This window comes from Pagrus major, chromosome 20 (genome assembly GCF_040436345.1).
Source record: "Pagrus major chromosome 20, Pma_NU_1.0".
Lineage (NCBI taxonomy): Eukaryota > Metazoa > Chordata > Actinopteri > Spariformes > Sparidae > Pagrus > Pagrus major.
Genome location: NC_133234.1, coordinates 2,588,331 through 2,607,148, shown reverse-complemented (window position 1 = coordinate 2,607,148; position 18,818 = coordinate 2,588,331). Strand labels below are relative to the sequence as shown.

At 40.5% G+C, this 18,818-nt stretch overlaps 1 protein-coding gene across 1 annotated transcript in view; it reads left to right on the top strand.

Annotated features, from left to right (window-relative positions):
• The first annotated feature begins 7,131 nt into the window (after positions 1–7,131).
• ca10a (carbonic anhydrase Xa) overlaps positions 7,132–18,818 on the top strand; it is a 274,125-nt gene continuing 262,438 nt past the window's right edge. The window contains exon 1 of the mRNA XM_073490238.1: positions 7,132–7,192. Within this exon, the coding sequence (XP_073346339.1) occupies positions 7,132–7,192 (61 nt within the window). The remainder of the gene's footprint in view (positions 7,193–18,818) is intronic.

Genomic DNA, 18,818 nt, shown 5'->3' with positions numbered 1-18,818 from the left:
CCTCAGACCAGCGGCACAGAGACCATTGTCAGCTGAATAACAATCTTATCTGGAGTTGAAACGGAATGCGCTATTGTGTGCTTCCAGGAGAAAGTAACCTTTGAAAAGCCTTCCTTAAAAGAAGCAGCTTTACACCAGGCAGGCCCACATGGTAGTGAAAAAGACACGGATGAGACTTGATGGGTAAAAGCATTTGGGTCCAAAGGGATGGGGGAGTCTGCCGGGATGTACCTTTCTGATGTGGAAAAGTGGCACTTGAAAAATCAGGCTGTGTATGGTATCGATTGCCCGTCATTCTCTACCTCCTGCCCAGCCTTTGTTACTCAGTACATCACAGGGGCCACAAGCGGGAAGGGATAAATAGAGGAAAATCATAGCATTAAGTCCTTAAGTCAGCTACACCTTCAGACTAAATTCAGGGTCTTCCAAAACCTCAGCCAAAGAAAACACCAGGTGAAGTAACAGGCTTGGTATTTTTCATACGCAGAATGTGTTTTCTGCAGCTTAGTGGCTGCACAGCGGTTACAGTGAGCATGGCTAGTTTTATATATTAGATACACAGTAGTGCTTGCCATTTAAATGAACAGAGCGGCCCTACAGTAAGCCCTGTTATTGACAAGGTGGAATCAATAGTGAGCTGTAGAATGTAAAATTACTTATGTATGCCTGTGTATGCCTCTATCTGTATTATCCAGTGAGATCTGTTGAGGGTGAGTCTGTGTCAGTGCTAGTATTGGAAAAAGTATTGTAACACGGAGCAAGGCTGGTGTTATTCTGTGTATTTCAAATGGTAAACAAATCCCATAAAAACAATAATACTACCTGGACAGCTCGCCCTAATCAGAAAAATAACCATATAGTTCAACTGTGTTAGCAGCTTATTACGATTCATATATATGTTTGTTGTTAGGCAGTGATCTCTTGTGGCCGTGGTAACTGTTACAGCAGTCATGGAGGAAGTCAGTTGACGGAAGAGCAACAAAGCCTGTATAGAGAAGAGGTTGGAGTGGAGGAATCAGTCAAACGCAGGACTTTGGTGCTGTGTGAAATACAAGGTCAGCAGTGAGTTATTTTAATTTAGTAACTGAGTTAACTTTCATAAGGTAACTGAAGTTAAGCTATATAAGTAATGTACTTATTTAAACCAAAACCAACATATTTTCCTAAACCCAACCAAACTGCGTCAGGTATGCCTGTTGTTGGTACGCTGCATGAAATGACAAACAACTATGTTGTTCTTATATGTACTGTAACATTATGTAACCTCTGTCATTATCAATTACAAACTGCTTTACCCATGTTCTCTACAAAGCCATGACCTCAACTCCATCCAACACCTTTGGGATGAACTGGAACGCCAGACCTTATCACCCAACATAAGTGTAGTACCTCAATGATGCTCTTCTGGCTAATTAAGAGTCAGGAATGCACTGTGATGCTCATCAGGAGCAATTTGGGGTTCAGCATCTTGCTCTAGGATGCTTCGACATGTAGCCGGGGATTTGAACCAGAAACCTTCTGATTGCTGGACAACCCCCTCTACCTCCTGAGCTACAGCTACCCCAAATGGTAGCTGATTAATGTTACTTAGCATAACATTTCCATGATAGCTTTCATTTTAGGTCATCAAATACTGACACTCTGAGGTGGTGACTGTCTCAACCTACAATCCCCAAGCGTCAGTATTTGAAGAGGTGGGAATGAGACTCAAAAATCAACTTTTCTTGGAAGTAGGATCTTTTAATGTTAGCACTTGTTCAAGCAGACCTCTCCCAGACCGGCATGACGTCAGTGTGAAGTCAACTTTAACCCAACTGGTTCTACGTGGAAAAACAATGGCAGAGAGAGACAGACTCAACATACTTCTGTAGAGGCTACTAGGTGTTTAGTCATGTCACAGGCTTCAAAGTGGATCCTCAGGTCCAGAGAGGAGTGACATTTTCTTATAAGCATGCAGATATTGAAATCACAGTCTCTATTCCCCTCAAACCCTTCCTCTCCATGCCAATAGTGACAGAAAGGTAACCCTAACTGAGAACCAGTGACGCTGAAAAAGAAAAAGATAGTATATTAAAAATATAATTGAAAAAGGAAGATTGTCATTGTAAAACACATTAAAATACAAAAAATCTAAATCTGTTACATCTCTTTCTGTTTTTATTTTTCAAAGGAACTCCTTTCAGCCCCAAATTTAAATGTCACTTTTCTCGATCCAAACTAAAAGCCCATATCACATTTTTACAAGGAACTCATTCAAGTGAACGTGATGTCAAATTCTGTCACAACCACTGGGGGGATAGAATGATATTTAGCCTTTGTTCTTCACGTTCAGGTTGAGCTGCTGTTTTATTCAACAATTGCCCAGGAAAGGTCATATCTTACAAAGCAGATGTAAATGTTCATTGGATTGTGTTACATGTGAGTATAGAGGATTCGTTCTTTATACTTTGCAATCTTTATTGTTACAATAACAATCCACAGAACAAGGATCCATTTGCATTTTAATTGATGAAATGAAAATCCTTTATCCTACTGGTAATATGGGGGAGACTTTAATATGACCCCAGATGAATGGGAGGACATGTGGCCATCACATACACGTTACTTTAACAACACCAGCCATGATTTTTGTAAGACACTGAGTTTAGAGGATCATAGAGGTATTACAGTGCCCCTGGTTTAAACCAGATAGAAAATGCAAGTCTAAAATAATCATGGGTTACTTTCACATAATCCATCACAATCTTTCTCTGATTTAACATTCTACAGTCTTATACATTTGTGTATAAGACCGTGTCTATTTTTGAAGACACTTAATTGGACTGAATGGTCAATATTTGCTCTTTTTTTTTTTTTTTCATAAGGCTAAATTTATAAAGACCCCGCCCATCTTTATCTATTACTATAAAGAAATTCTACTTCATACCAAGGCCCAGAAATAATAAAATCCAAACATGAAGCCACTAAATCACACTGGAGCTTTATAAAAACAATTGGATCACAAAGCCAATCTGTTAATTTGTTTTAGCTTTAATCTTCATTTTATTCGGGACTCTTTTATTACATTTTTTACATGGTTGGATAAAAATGTTTTCCCTATGTCATTTTTTTTATCTGTGTATGTTGATTCTATATATTTAATGTCATATTTCACAGCTCTCTCTTGCTGGCCACCAAATGACTTCCAGGACTTGTCAGGCATTATCAGGAAGACAGCAATGCTGGCAGCACAATCTTCACCGACTTGCGGCCTCTTAGGTAAGGACATTTACAATCAGGAGCCGCCGGGTCAAACATCCTCCATCATGGCCTCACATCATGGAACTCCAGCCCTTCAAGGAGGGAACATGTTCTGATCCCATAAAACTGAAAGTGCCCATGTCCAGGTAGGAAGCTTTCACCAGAGTCCACAAACGGGGTTTCCTCCATCCTACTGCAAGAGCAGAACCCCTTCTTTCCCAGGCAACCCTCTTCAGCAAGCCATCAACACAGACTTCTCTGGATCAAGTTTATGCTGCCTTTCTGACTGTTGGCACCTGTGTGCCGGTCAGATTGCTACAGCTCAGAACAACATAGCGCTGTTGTGCTCAGCTATCTCCTCTTAGGACACTAAGCAACTGTGGCTTCATTCAGGATTATGGCATGGCAGACTATGATAGAGGCTGCACATGTCTCAGCTTCCTCCTCCTTATCAGACTGGAACTTCTGGATGGTATCATATTCCCCATTGGACAGTATGGACCACTCCTCCAGAGCACTACAGCTGAGCTGCATGAAGCAGCCAAAGAAGTGCAGAGGACAAAGAAGGACCTTCTGATGGGAAAATCCCCCATCCCTCCGCAGAAACAGTGTGGAGCTGTCCATGGTACTGACAGTGCAGAAAATACGAGGCCCCACATTCGTTCAGTTGTTGTTGGACAGGTTTGGGAAGACAAAGGTAGATTTGTTTGCCTTATGAAAGAATGCACAATGCTTACATTATTTTTAGTGTACATTCAGGAGGAGAATCTACACCAGTCATTCTGGTGGGACTAGAACGCACAAGTGCATCTCAGTTCCCAACCATGGTACAGCTGCCGGGGAGAAACCATGACAGCACTCATGCTGTACTGATGCACTGTCACAGCAGGATGGCGTGCCGGATCCTCCACCTCCAAGTGATAGGCCAACAACCTTAACCCTGGTGACGTTCAAAAAAGGTTAGGACTGCCCCCTGCGGTGGTTTGCACTATCCGGGGCGTGAGAACCTCTTCTACTCGGGTTGATGGCCTGCTTTTCAGTGCTGGTGTGTGGAGAAAAGGTCTGATTCTGTTGTATCCTCTGCCTCTCATATTAACCCACCTTCAGACTTTGGAAGATAAAAATTTGGCTCCATCATCAATTAACGTGTCTGCTGAAGCCATTTTATCTTGCCTCAAAGGCTATGGAGAGAGATCAGTTTACACGCATCCTTTTGTGAAGCATTTTTAGAGGAAATCAGAAGACAAAAACCTGCTCCGTGCTCTCTAATACCACGATAGGATTCACCCCTGCTGCTGCACATTCTGGGGTTCGAGTCGATTGCTGAAATCTCTCTCAAGATGCCCTTCAAATACTGTTCCCTCTAGTCCTGTCGTAGGTTAAGAGTGTTTATATATATATATATACATTGTGTATATCTATATTCACTTAGCAAATCAGCCCACCAGGATTTTGTCAGGTTTGCCAATGGTCTGATTACAATTCTGATAAAAAAAATCCCTGCAGCCAGAGTCAACATCTGCTGGACAGCCAGAACCAGAAGAGAGGAAGCTGTAAAAGAAACACTCTCATGTTGGAATGACGTACTCACATATGGGTGCAATGCTCGGATATTCACATACTTTTGTTTGTACAGTATAAATCTACATTAGCACATACATTGGGCCATAGATATGTAAGTTCCTCATCAAGACATGTAAAAAGCATATTTTCTTGTTATGCTGAATGTGAATATTTCAGTGGAAATGATATTTTAGGCTGATAAAAATTGTTCATTGTAAATGTGCAGCGCTAACAGCACGCACACAGACACACATCCTGTCTCAACACCTTATGTATGAGAGGAGCAGATTGGTGGAGAGGCTGCCAGTCTTTTTGGTAATGATCTTGTTTGTTTATGCTCTCTCTGTTACTCCCACTCGCTGTCTTCCTGCGTGTGTGTGTGTGTGTGTCTGTTTGTGTGGGCGTTTCTGGGTATTTTCAATTCAAGTTCCCACCAGTCTCCTCACAGGAATATGATTTCAACAGTTTACAATTCTTTTTACAGTCTCGTGTCATTCCCCTCACATTACTGTCTCTTTCCTTCTTTCTCGCGAATTCCTGCGCGTCTGAAGCTGAATCACACTCCATCTCAGATCAGTGTTCCTTTTAACACAAACAATATTTCAACACCAAACATGAGACATTTCTCTGCAGTGCGCGCTGTTCATCCACCTGTGCCCCCCCGCCTGCCTGTGCGCGTCTCCGCTGCATGCTCCGCGGTCGCGCGCATCGCTCCTCGTGAATCCTAATAGTGTGTAGAGCCGCAGAGCTGGGTGGCATCGCTGGGTGCCCGGTGCCAGACTGGAGCGACAAGTCCACTACGAGCCGTTGGTGAGGGTACAAGCCGCCTGTTTGAGGGTGCGTTTGGAAACGGAGTTTATCATTATTAGAACACGTTAAATCAACATTTCATTCTTTTGAGAGCATTCGGCAGATCAGACTTGTCTTTTTACCGAGTTGGATCTGTTTCATTTTCTTCTATCTACTTTTAGTTCACAGCACAGCGCCTCATTTCAGGACAGATATTCTCTGGTGCGTCAAAGCCGCGCTGTTCGGAGTTTCCTAAACCGTTTTATTTGCAAGGAACTTGTCTCCAGTCGCTGTAAGTGTATTTCATTCTCCTCTCATCACCACACCCCCAACACCTAGTCTTCTATTTACACGGATTACCTTTCATTTCGAGGAGTCCGTGTTGTAGTTGCCCAGGGTGTGTGGGATGGAGAGCAAAGTAATCCTGCGTCAAGCTCAACACAGCCAGCCAGACAGACATGACCGGAAACTATGTAGTTATGTATACAAAGTAAAAGCACAGATTAAAGAATAATTACAGAAAATTAAATATAAATGTATAAGTGCTCAGCGAAAAATGAGGTGATGAGGGCGTCAGTTATGGCTGTATTATACAGTATATTCACACAATGCTTCAAGGGGTGAGCCAAATGACTTAAAACTTTGGATTTTAAACTATGCACTGGACACACTAATAATATTCACTGTCATTATATCACTTCCCAGGTATAGTAGGTCTAAATGTGAGAGTTCGTGTCCCTTTAATTTGCCTCCTTTAAATAGAGAGTTTTATATTATGTCTTTTATTTCCCCTTTTACTCTTATTCTTTGTCTGTTGCCACAAATAAATGTCACAAATAAACAATTTAATAGTCTATGAAACCTCCTGGAATTCATTCACTTATCCAGTGCTTCGATTTTTACATCTACATGCATGGTCCTGCATTAAAAACAACAAACCCGAGCTTTAATTTTGATAACTAAACCGGAAGTCCGGGTGTTATTCTCTTCAAACTTGACGCCGCTCCCTTGCAGTGACGGGGAGAAGTCTCGATCGGAGGCGATGCGAGTTTTTGAGTTGCGAGGCGTCTCCAGGTGTTAGTCTGATCCCACAGCTGTCCCATCGCGTTAATTTACGCTCTCTGTTTCTCCCTCTCCACACAGAGACTTTCGATGATCATGTGTGACTTTCCGTGGTGAGAACGGGACGCCCGCTCTGTGAAACGGCGCTGCTGGATGGATAGATGGATGGATGTGTACATTCTAGGGCGCACTGGAATAACACAGTGAATTGACAGGATCAGTGTTCTGTTCGGCTCGTTTATCTGGAGTTCATCCCCGTTTTTCTCTGGAATTGTTACATTTAGTGGTGGGAACAAGCAACATTTTATTCCTCAGGCTTTGATCACCTGCTATGTGTCTGGTGTGGAAACTACCTGGTGGAAGGTGTACAGCGGGATCCAGTCTGGGAGGACAGGACATCTGCAACTGATAAAGCTTCGTTTCTTCTTTATTTCCTTTTTTAATCTGTGCGTAATGTACGTGGAATGAAGACAGAGGATGGATATAATTTGGGAAATATTGATCATTCTTCAAGCCAATTTTATTGTCTGCATATCAGGTGAGTTATGGGCGTCATTCGGTGTCTTTTGGGCAGGTGCATCACAACAATCTGTGTGTGAATTATCTGTAACTTTTCTCCTGACATTCTGTGAGATGACTGAGGCTTTGGTTTGAGGAAAATAAGGTTTAATTCACAATAAAAGCGCCTCAGGACGCACTGTAGCAGGTTGTGAGAAAGATGCAAAATATATTCTAATTTGTGAGCGTGTCATGAAATGATCCTTTTATTTTTTGGTTATGGATCTTTCAGCGTGTGTGTGACAGTGTGTGTGACTCAAGACGGTCATCGTATAGCCTCCAGGACTGGAAGCGAAGCCTTCTGACGCACGCATGACATGGGTGGGCTTTTATAATACAAACCATAGTGAACATGATGGATTATTTTTTACATGCTAGAATCCTTCCCCCACTGTCCTCTCAGTCATTGTGAAGTCTCTGGGCTCCAGCAAAGATCCAGAGTTGTTATCAAATAAAGCAGCTGTGCGCACCGGTGAGCGCACGGCACTCTGCGGTGTGGTGAGCGGATGCGGCGCTGTAGTAATGTTGTGTTATAACGGCTCTGTGTGCGCTGTGCAGGCAGATGCGCCAGCAGAGCTTATCAGTGGAGCGATGTTCGCCCTCACTTTTCTGTGTTTCAGCGGATACAAGACTTTGTACTTGACCGATTTTACACCGTGCTCTTGTTAGTGTGTTTAAACTATTTAGGAATCTAAGAACACAGTATTGTGGTCTTATTTTTGTGAAAACATCTGACAAAAATCCCTTTTTTTCTTTGAACTGTAAATTGTAAATGTTTCCAAAGATTTTTAAAATCAAGGCAAATGTTAAAAAATGATTAATGATTTTCACCCAGCACCGACGCGCCGAAATCAGGAGAGGCTGCATTTGGATACAAGTTCAGGATACACTATCCGAGTGCTTATTATTGATGTTGAAATTAGTTCAGTTAAATAAAATTAATAGAATGACTCAAAATCTAAATACTTTTTTGCATCCCTGCTTGAAATAGACACACATCTGGGAATACAGAGCAGTGTAAAACTGGTGCGTCATCCACTGTATTTACGCATTACGCACGCCAGGCTCTCTTTTCTCTGTACCTCGGACCCTCAGGATGTCAGTGAGGAGTAGGGGTTTATGTGACAACCATGGCACTTCAGTGGCCTGGTCCCACCCTCATTCGATTGGTTTGGCCTTAAGAATATGACTTAATTCCTGGTCAGCCAGTCAGGGACAAGATGATTCTGCCCTTTTTTATGGAATTGAATTGGCTGGCAGTTGTAATGTTGCATTCATGTCTTCACAGCAACCATAATTTACTGTGGTAATGACAATACCTGACATCTCAGCTTCTGTTGTAAGGAACATAACATTAATTGGTCTTATCCAATGAAAACGCACAGATTTTTCTTCTAACTACGAACATTTCAAGTTCTGACACAAGTTGACAGAATGAAGCATGACAAGAGACCAGCATGGCAGGCATAATGGAGGATGTGGAGTAAGAAGCTTCTGCTGATGTCACTAAATTCGCATTTACGCAGAATGATCAGTGAACTCATCATCTGGAGAACTGCTCAGCCTCTTCAATTATTTCTCTAATGTCTCCTGTGATTCTGGAGTGAACCAAGGACAATACATCTGAGTTTGGGCTGGATAATTTACATTTTTGACAGCCTATACATTGTTGTGTGTGGAGTTGAAGCAAGGGAGGTCTAATGAAAAATACTATCAAGTTGCACTATGGGAAGTGTATGGTCCACGTTTTTTGAAGCCTGACTCATAAGGACCAAAAGTCAGGAAACCTTTAGGCCATTTTTCGCATACAAATAATACATTTCTATAGCATAACAATTTTTATACGGTATAACAGTCATCACAAAGTCAGATACAGAGCTTAACTTAGTTTTGACCAAAATGTAGTTACTGTATATGTCTTTGTGGGGCATTGTAGATACTCTGAGCACTTTCCGGAAGCTGACAGTGGTATGGATTATTTTCAGCCAATGAAATAACCAATAATTTGTATTTTAAAAAGATGTTACTAACCTGTAGTTTATGCTAAGAAAGGCTAAGATGTAGTGAGGAAAGTCCTATGGTTTTATATTCCAAGGCTGTAATATGATTTGCTGTGTTAAAACTCTTTATCCCTCCTCTAGGAACACTTGAGGGAGTGTGTTTCGGTTTTCGTTTTTCTTGTGTATTGGCGGACCAACTGCAAAGGTGCATACCCACACCCAATTTATCACACTATCATTTCACAGGTACCATTAAGAGCCGATGATATAAATTTCCCAATATTGTGCCAATAATTTAAATATTAACTGAAACCGAATATCTAGTTTCTATATTTACAGTATATACTAACATATACTAGGCCTGATATAAATTGTGCATCTCTAGTTGAAGCCTTGATGGTTGAAAGCTCGAGAATAAGCAGTTAGTGTACCTTAAGAGTAGATTGTTTTCTGAACTGTCGACTCTGGGTACCAGAATGAAGGGTCACATTCAAAGTATAGCTGGAGTTTCCTCTAAGACTTTGTTAAATTTTTTAAGGCAGTCTGAATCCATTTTTAACAAGCACATTTTCAGTGCTGCTTATGTTTGGGCAGGGTTACTCATCCTGCTCCTGAATGTGGAATTTTTAGCGTTTCCAGCAAATGACAATCTCTAAATACAACTCAGAATACCTACAAAACTTTTCTTTTTGGTAAAAAAGAAAAGACAATAACATATTCTAAAACAAAACAAAAAAAATTAACTTTTTAAGTAAAAGTAGTCAGTGCAGAAAAATGTTCCCTATCATATCTTTTATTTGATTGTTATGAAATGTCAGAAATAGTGTCACAGTTAGAGCCCAAAGTGACAACTGTGTTGTTTTGTCTAACATTCAGCACAAAATTCAAAATCATTAAAAAGATTAATTCAATTTATTAAAATGATTAAAAGGCAAAGCAGGAATTTTTCACATTTGCAAAGCTGGAACCATGAAATGTTTTGTAGAAAAAAAATTTTTTGGTAACAATTAAAATGGTTTCCAATTAATTTTCTGTCATTAATGACTTAATCAACTAAATCAAATCAAATCAATTTTATTTATATAGCCCAAAATCACAATCACATTGCCTCAATGGGCTTTACAATCTGTACAATGAACGACATCCTCTGTCCATAGACCCTCAATTTGAGTCAGGAAAAACCTGCCAAACTAAATGATTAATTAACTTATAATTCATAACAAGATATCATAATTGTATAAACTCTTTGTATGTTTTTTATGTAAAATTTGTAAAGTAACTAGTAACTATGGTTGTCAAATAATTGTAATAGAGTAGGAAGTACATTTCCCTCTGAAATGCAGTGAAGTAGAAGTAGAAAGTGGTTTGAGAAGAATTACTTTGGTATAGTAGCTTGAATTAATATACATGTTACATTCCACTTGCCACTTTCTATCATTTAGCTTGATATTAGGTTAAACGACCTAAATCTACAACAGTGATAATGCAGCTGAATCAGACTTCAAGGCAGGCTATTACCTTGCACAGTTGAACCTGGATTGTGGACATGAAAGTCTCCTTAGTGCCAGGGCTCTAATCTGTGATGTAATCAAGAGGCAAAGCCTGGCGTTGCTCCAATGACAGTGAACGAGAGACTGACTCTGTGGGCACACTGATGGCACCCATAGGGGATTTTCTGAAGAAAAGAAGCTTCTAAAGCTGGCGTTTTCAACTTCTGACTCTGTGGGCCACACCCTAACCCCTCCATCACCACTGTTCCCAATATGCTTTGTGAGATATAAACAGAAAGTATGATATCACCATGGATTCAGCAAGTGCTTCAGCTCGAGCCTGGTTTTATATAGAGTCTACAAATGATTACATTTTGCTGAAAGTATGCCAAAGTAGCTGTTAGCAGTTCCAGTTTGTCCACGTGGATGCACATAAAGCCATAGGCAGAGTCTGACATTTAGGTTTGGGGGAACAACTTTTTTTTTAATCGACCCGAGTAGCCTACTGTATTGGGTTACATATACAGTAACGGATGACAATAGTACCAAGATTGCCATATACCCCAACAAAAGAGCATAACATTTCTTTCTGACCACTTAAGGTATTCTTCGTTCACACATGAGCACACACAATTGAAGCACACTCACAACAACAAAGTTAAGTTTGTTAAAAGTAAAATATCAATTTGTGTATTTGTTGAGTATATTACACGGTAAGGCTTTAATTTTGCATATATCCTTTTAAGCCATTTTGTCTCACACATGAAATTGAAAACAGAAATATACATACTCACTCATAGATCACTGCTCCTTGTATAACACAAAGCTAGCTAGCTAAATCACTGACTGAAAAAGAGAGGGAACTCTCTAACAATCAAACATAAAAGAATTCAGATTTATTTTTTACATTCATCATTTATATTTTATCACCATAAAATATAAATGTAAAAACAGCACCCTTGTGTAATTCAACAATAAACAATAAAGATTGTTTGTTACAAAGTTTGGTTTCTCTAATCTGTTCCATGTAAACTCTCTTTTCAAACAAATCAATAAAGGATCTCTGAAATAGAAAATAAACCCAACATCTCTGACGTGGTCAGATTTACTTCAGGTACCAGTCAGTTGATCATCTTCGTGCACACAGGGTAGGTGTGTGCAGCTGCAGGCTACCAGCGACCTAGCTGTGTCGTCTTTGAAGTGGGTTTATTGTCATTCCAGATGCGCTCAATAGGCGAGGGTGGGGAGAAAAAAAGATACTGGGAGAACTGCTGATCCTGTGAGCTAAGAGATGCTAGAACGCTCCATGGAGCTGGGGAGAACTTCAGAGTCAGGTGATTCTCTGTGAGCTTTTCACTACAAGCAACACATTTCATATACACGTGATGATTTGATCCATTCTTAATGTACACATTTTTAATATGGCATCTTTAATTAACTGTGATTGAGTGGAAACACATCACTTGGGAACTGAACTACTTTGCAGTGTTCCAGTATTGTGGCATCTTCAGAAAAAGAAGGTCCAGTCAGAGCTGACTGTGTGAATTACAAACCAAAGAGAGTCTTTTTTATCAGGGACTAATTCTTCTATAATTTGTGAGGGTAATGAAAACAGTCCAGAGTGAAGTCTGTGGATTATCCACAGTAATCAGTTATTAATATAATAATAATAAGTAAATTATTTCTGGGCAGATACCTTGCTGCAGAGTTTTTTAAATGTATTTTTTCATTGCCCACAGCCGCACAAACCAAATTCCCTTTGACTGTATTGGGTTGGAGGCAGAAATCAGTACTCTCACAAGGCCAGAGGTCGGAGGTCAGGTGGTATGGGGCTTGACGCCTCAGGATTTTTCACCAGGACCATTTCCTGTAACAGTCTGATCGTTTGCCCTGGCTGTAAATTAAAAACCTCTAGCAGGGCGGCCCCGGTAGACTGATGTTAATGTGGGGTCGACCTCTTTCTGGAGTCCCAACTCTCAGGCCTCATGTTCAATTCTGATTCGTCAACATCTTTTATTTCCTCCTGTCCGTCTTTCATCAAAAATGAGTGGAACAAATATTGCAATTCCTTGTTTTCCTTCAGTTGTTCATCATTCATTTGACTGAACATTTGGTTAGAGGAAGCTCTGGGGTTTATGGGAAATCATGTCCTCTTTTTTCATACTAGTCCTTGTTCTTACAATGCTATAGGCGTGAGATGAAGGGAAGTAATCGTCTTGACTACGGTGTCATTTCATTAAGGATGGTTAATTATATACCATGGTTTCATGGTTATCTGACAATGGTCCTTTGATGTTACATGGGCTGCATATAGAACGTTTGAAGTTGAAACTCCTCCTCAGCCTCTATATTAAACCATAATGCCTGTTTCATCTGGGGCATAGTCATTTGATCATCGGACTGAGCTCAGCTGTAATATAGGATGCTTTATGCTACTGATAATTGCCAGCCAAACATCAGCAAAGAACAGTAAATATGAGCCAAAGGAACTTAGGTTAAATGCCCTGCTTTTTTCTTCAGGTGATCTTGAATTACAATCTAATAATAGCTGTGATGGAGGAAGCCTCATTTCTAATGCATGCTGATGGTTTTCCATATATCTGTGTACATGGTATTCCACAGAGGCAGTGCACATAGAGTGTACATAGATGATAAATATAAAACAGTGTCATGGCAGTAAAGCAGGGCCATGTTAACCAATTACTGCCACCAGGGACAAAAAATAGGCTGTTGGGCCCCCAGTTTTCCCTTCCCTATGTACTCCAAACTAAGGATAGGCATTACCAAAAAATGCACCAACTGGACCAGAATTTCCAATATTGATATAGATACTGATACTGTTTATCGTTAAAAGTAAAAAGTACTATCGTGGGATGTGTGTGGCTGTTAATGATGTATGAATGAGCCTAATGAATCATTAATAGGCTCCTCTTGACATTTTCATCACCACCTAATGATTTTCCAAACATTAGGCATTTCTATCGCTTTTCTCTGTCATTTATGAAACCACACCCATTTAAAAAAAATAAAAAAGACAAGACAATTTACTAATTGTTAACAACCAATGTTTGTTATGTGTATTCTCTGTACTAATGAGTTGATTATACATGCCTGCATGCCACACTTCCCAATCCCAAGACACCCCTTGCCCCTACCACTTCTTCCATTTTGCGCGTTCACGTTTAGGTGTAAGGTGTCCTGACTCTTGTTAGGATTGAGAAGTAGGGTGAAGAGTTAGGACAATCTGGCCCACCAAACAGAGGTTTTTCAGAGGCACGCTTCAAACCAAGGGTTATGAGTACCTTTCAATGTATTATAGTCCTTGGAGGCGGCGGATCAGCGTACTTTTCTTAGTAGGCTTGAGTTGGCTCATACGGAACGTGGTGTGGACTCTCAAGGCTCTGGTGAGTTTGAATTTGACAGCCACAGGATTGACAACTGTGGAAATGGGTAAAAGGACCAACGAACCTGGGTACAAGCTTCCAGGACTCTACTTTGAGGGGCAGGTGCCTGGTGGACAGCCAAACATTCTAGACACCGCGGTAGATGGGAGATGGGCTTCATCGACAATCAGCCGCCCTTTTATAATGCTACCGAGTTGTGGAGCACGGTGCAGCAGGCCTGGTCCCAGGTGCGGGACAGACAAATCGTTTGGCGGGCAGCCAGACAGGATTTGACAGTCTTTTGAATACATACTTTATCACAATACATTCTTTGAATAGGAAAACAACAATAATGTAGGAGATACACTAATAATAAACACTCGTTAATGGGGCACCACCTCCGTTATTTTGTCTATTTGAATAATCCGGAGGTAATTAATCAAATTCGACTGGACAAGTTTAACTTGTATCAATTCTAATCAATTTCAGATCAATTTATTCATCTCATATATGAAGCAGTGAGATTCTACACATATCCATCGGTTCTCCACATTAAAAACAAACCTGCACAGACAACGACGTACGGTTAAATAGCCTATGTTTATTGACTAAATAATTCAGGTTAAATAAATGAAATGGCAATTTAAATGAATAACACAGGTAACAGGAAATGTGAAATAACTAGTTCATGGGTTATTAGTGGAATATTGGCTGATGGTGAGATCATGGGTTAGGTTGAAGCATTTAAAGATTACGGGAGTAATTTTTAATACTAACGAGACCCTAACCGAATTTCTCTTAAGCTAAAAGATATGAATCAGAGCCTTATACACCATCTCATGTATCATGTGTGAATCCAGCTGTTGTGAGTGATGGAGAGCCTACTTTCTCAGCCGAGTTGCGGGGCCGCGGCAGCGGATTCCCTCGGGTGATTTGCGACTCTAGCTGGCGGTCCGATGGCCGGGGTCAGCTCGTCCGGTAGCAGTCGGTTGGGCACCTCGGTCCTTTGTCTTAGGAAGAGGGCAGCTGGTCCCGTACCGATCCGGTGCAGATCTTGGCTCAATGCCCAGCGGGATGGTACCGCTAGCGAGCGCTGGGGGCTTGTCAAAGAGTCTGTCTTTCGTTGGAAACCGCTTGCACGGTCTCGGACACAGCAAGTTGCTGTAGTGTCGTGATGATGATTGTGATAAAGATGTTCTTCTTCGTTTCTTCGAGTGGTTTTCAGGCTCTGACTTTGTAAACTAAATTTAACTTCTTGAATAAAATAACTGAGGACGATACGTTGATCAGGCGGATCTTCCGTTGTTAGTTAATGCAAGATAATCTAAATTAAGTTCACTTCTTCAAAAGCAGGTTACGATACTTAACTGTATAAAACAAATTAAAACAGAACTTCGTTCTGGTACAAACTTAATAAAAGAAGCTAATCAATACTGCGAAAAATATAAACTGAGAAAAATCAACGCGTGAGCACTTCTGATGAGATCGCTGTCTTGGAGCGTGTTTCAAAGTAAAGTGAAGAGCTTCAAAATAAGTTACAAAAGAAAACTTAAACAAAACTTTTAAAAACGAAACAAAAACAAAACTAAAACTAAACCTGTAAACAAAACTAAACAAAACTCTGAACCAAAAACTCTTAACCGAGAGACGTGATCTCTCCGTTTTATTACTTGCAAATCGAGGCGTGTCTAGGCGGGGCTTACCGGCTTTTATCTCCAAGATTTAGTGGAGGTGTTAAGATTCACAGAAACTCACTGAACTAAACCGTGCTTCACCTTCTCAGTTTCTCACCATGGCTCAATAGATGTACTTTGTCTATCATGACAAGGATTATGACGTGATTAAACATTAATTATACATATTCAGCTTAATACTTGTTAAAACAAAGACATATCAGAGTCATTTACTGGTTATAACCATGAACATATTAAACAGAATATTTCTCGTCCAACTGTATCAGGACTCACCATCAGGAGGTGCTGTGGTTCCACCGAACACAGTACAGATTAAACATTAAAATTTGATTTCAGTCAATCTTAATCGTAGAGAAACGGGAGAAAGATCAATTTTATGAGCTTCTCTTACTGTTTCTTAATATGTAAGAAATAAGATTGTGAGATACTGACTTAATGGTTAATTAGAAATGGTCTGAAATCTGGAAGAATACAGAGACCATTTGGTTTGGAATGCGAGCAGATAGCATCCAGATGTGTCATAAATTTAAAGAAGACAGAGTAACAGCATAGAAAAACACGTCAGAAGGTGTCCGATGTCCACTCTGTGAATGTTTGTGGATCAGAAGTCATAGAGACAGAGAGAGAAATAGGTAGAAAGTGATCAGGCGTGTTACTTAATCTGCAAATGTAAAGACATTGTATTAACACATTCTGAAGACATTCGTTCGTCCTTCCTGGTGAACTGACACAGGTAACTTCATGACCTGTGTGAGGAGGTTCTGGTCAAAGGGAAAAGAGAGTTCAGAAATGGGAGTTTAGTTGTAAATTAATTAAAACTGTCCTCATTTGAAGTCTTTATGGTCCAGGAAACACTATCCTCTCTGCCAGGAGATAAGATGGCACCCCTGTAGCCTGTAAATCGTCTTCATCCAGATGAAAGGGTTAACAAGAAACAACAGGCCTCAATATAATGCAGAGGCGATGGACAGAGGTTCCTACATATCCCCCACTTCGATCTGAATGACCGTAGTAGCGGGAACTTTGGATCGATGAAGTCATGATGTCCATCGTCGAGGAGCACAGGTGGCACACTTTATGATCAGAGATGGTGTCTGACTTTGGCATGTGCTAAGGTCTAATCATATAGTAAAGAAAAAAATAAGGGAAAACAGTACTGATAATACTAACTTGGTTAGTGGAAAGTTCTACTCTTAATCTTATAGAATTAAGGAGCCTGTTATAGAACTGTCAATAGTAACTGTTATCAACTAACTGTGAGAGTCGCTATCAATAACTGATCACTGCACTTGAGTAAGAGTGTTTTGCTCTAACTCAAGTGTGTGTTTGTCGAAAAATTTAGATTTCTTGATTTCATATTGGTTTGTGTCCAAATGATGGAGCTAAATTTTCAGTGTATAGGATAACGTTCTCTGGTAATGGTGGATAAATTTACTTCACCAGAAACAGTGGGATAAGATGCAGAAGAATCTTATTTATGGCTGAGCTGTTCACTGAGGATCCAATGTCTCTCAGCGTGTCTGCCATAACGAACTGACAGGTTGTGTGTGAGCATAATCAACCGACATGACTGAAAGGAGAATGATTACTCACGTAAATATTTATTACACTGTTCATATAGATGTACATTTCTGCTTATTTTCTAAGACTGAATGGGAGCAGCTGTAACACAAGCAATATCCCTTCAGGGATCACTAAAGTATTTCTGATTCTAATTCTGATTATAGCAAGGAGAGTTTTATTCAGAGCTTCACTGTGGGTTTCGACCACCAAAATGATGCTCTACAATGATTGGCTTATGTTTGTAGCACCTGCTGTTGTTGGTTGATCTGCGCTCTGATGTCTGGGATTTCAGCATGTAATTCACATTCATGGCGATTTTACTGTGAATAAACTTACAGCATGAACTGTAGAGAGTCCAAGATTTAACAAACAAAATATTCTTACAAGCTTTATAGCTGATAGCTTTATCAAGGATTCACCAATTAATTGTTTAGGTCTGTAACTAAATTACTCAGTTCTGATTGAGTGACAGTGAACTTCTGCAACTGCTGTAACCTGTAAGTCGAGTCTGTCATTCTGATAAACACTTTCTTTGTGTGTAGACGACAGCTGGTGATCAACAGTCTGGGATGTTCCTTGCGAACAATCTCAGAGTTTGGTTTTAATTCTACTTTTCAATTTATTATACACTTTGGACCAAAGGGCAAACGTGTTAGATTAACCCCCACTTTGAATCAATTAGTTTTGGGTGAATCAAAGGACTGTATTTAGTTAAGCAGGTTAAGTTAGCAGGTTAATTTACAAAGCCTGTTTCTCAATTCAACTTTGTAAATGACGCGAACAACAGTGACCTTTGTTGACAAAAAAAATAAAATAAAATTCTACTCGCGATTGGCACTTTTAGGTGCTTTAAAGGTTTTATCCTTATTTATGACCTATCAGACAAGTTTGCATCCCTGTCGAGTCCCATGGGGTTTTTGTGTGGTTTCATCTGGTTGCGATGGACCAACTTAAGAGTCTGCTCTTTCTGGCCTTTGTTTACTTTGATCTTTTGGGGCAGAAGCTTGCGGGCAAGCCTTCTGGTGTTTTGGTTGGCCTTTCTAGTCAGGGGAGCAGAGGTGTAGTACCAAATCTTGTCCCCCACTTTGACTTTGTCATGGGACACTTTTGGTCATAGTAGGCTCTGTGGCCCCTTCGTGGGAAGGGAGCTCTGTGAAGCAGGTTTGACAGTTGGGCCTGACAGCAAATTGAGCAGTCTTTGATGTAGTTTGCTACATCTTCCTGCATGTGTGGCCAATAGGCTACTTGTTGGAGTACCTGGTATGTTGCTTTGGCTTTTCTATGTCCTGCGCATGGAGAGTTATGGGCCTGCATTAGCATCACCCCCCTGTGGCTCTGAGGCACCACGAATGCAGGTGAAGTGAGAGCGTCGGAGACATGTACAAGGAGGCCCTCGACAATGCGCAAGGCAGTGCGTGCGTCATGCAAGTATTTCAAGTCAGGACCGGAGCGTCTCGGTGCTGAAGAGTTGTCAGG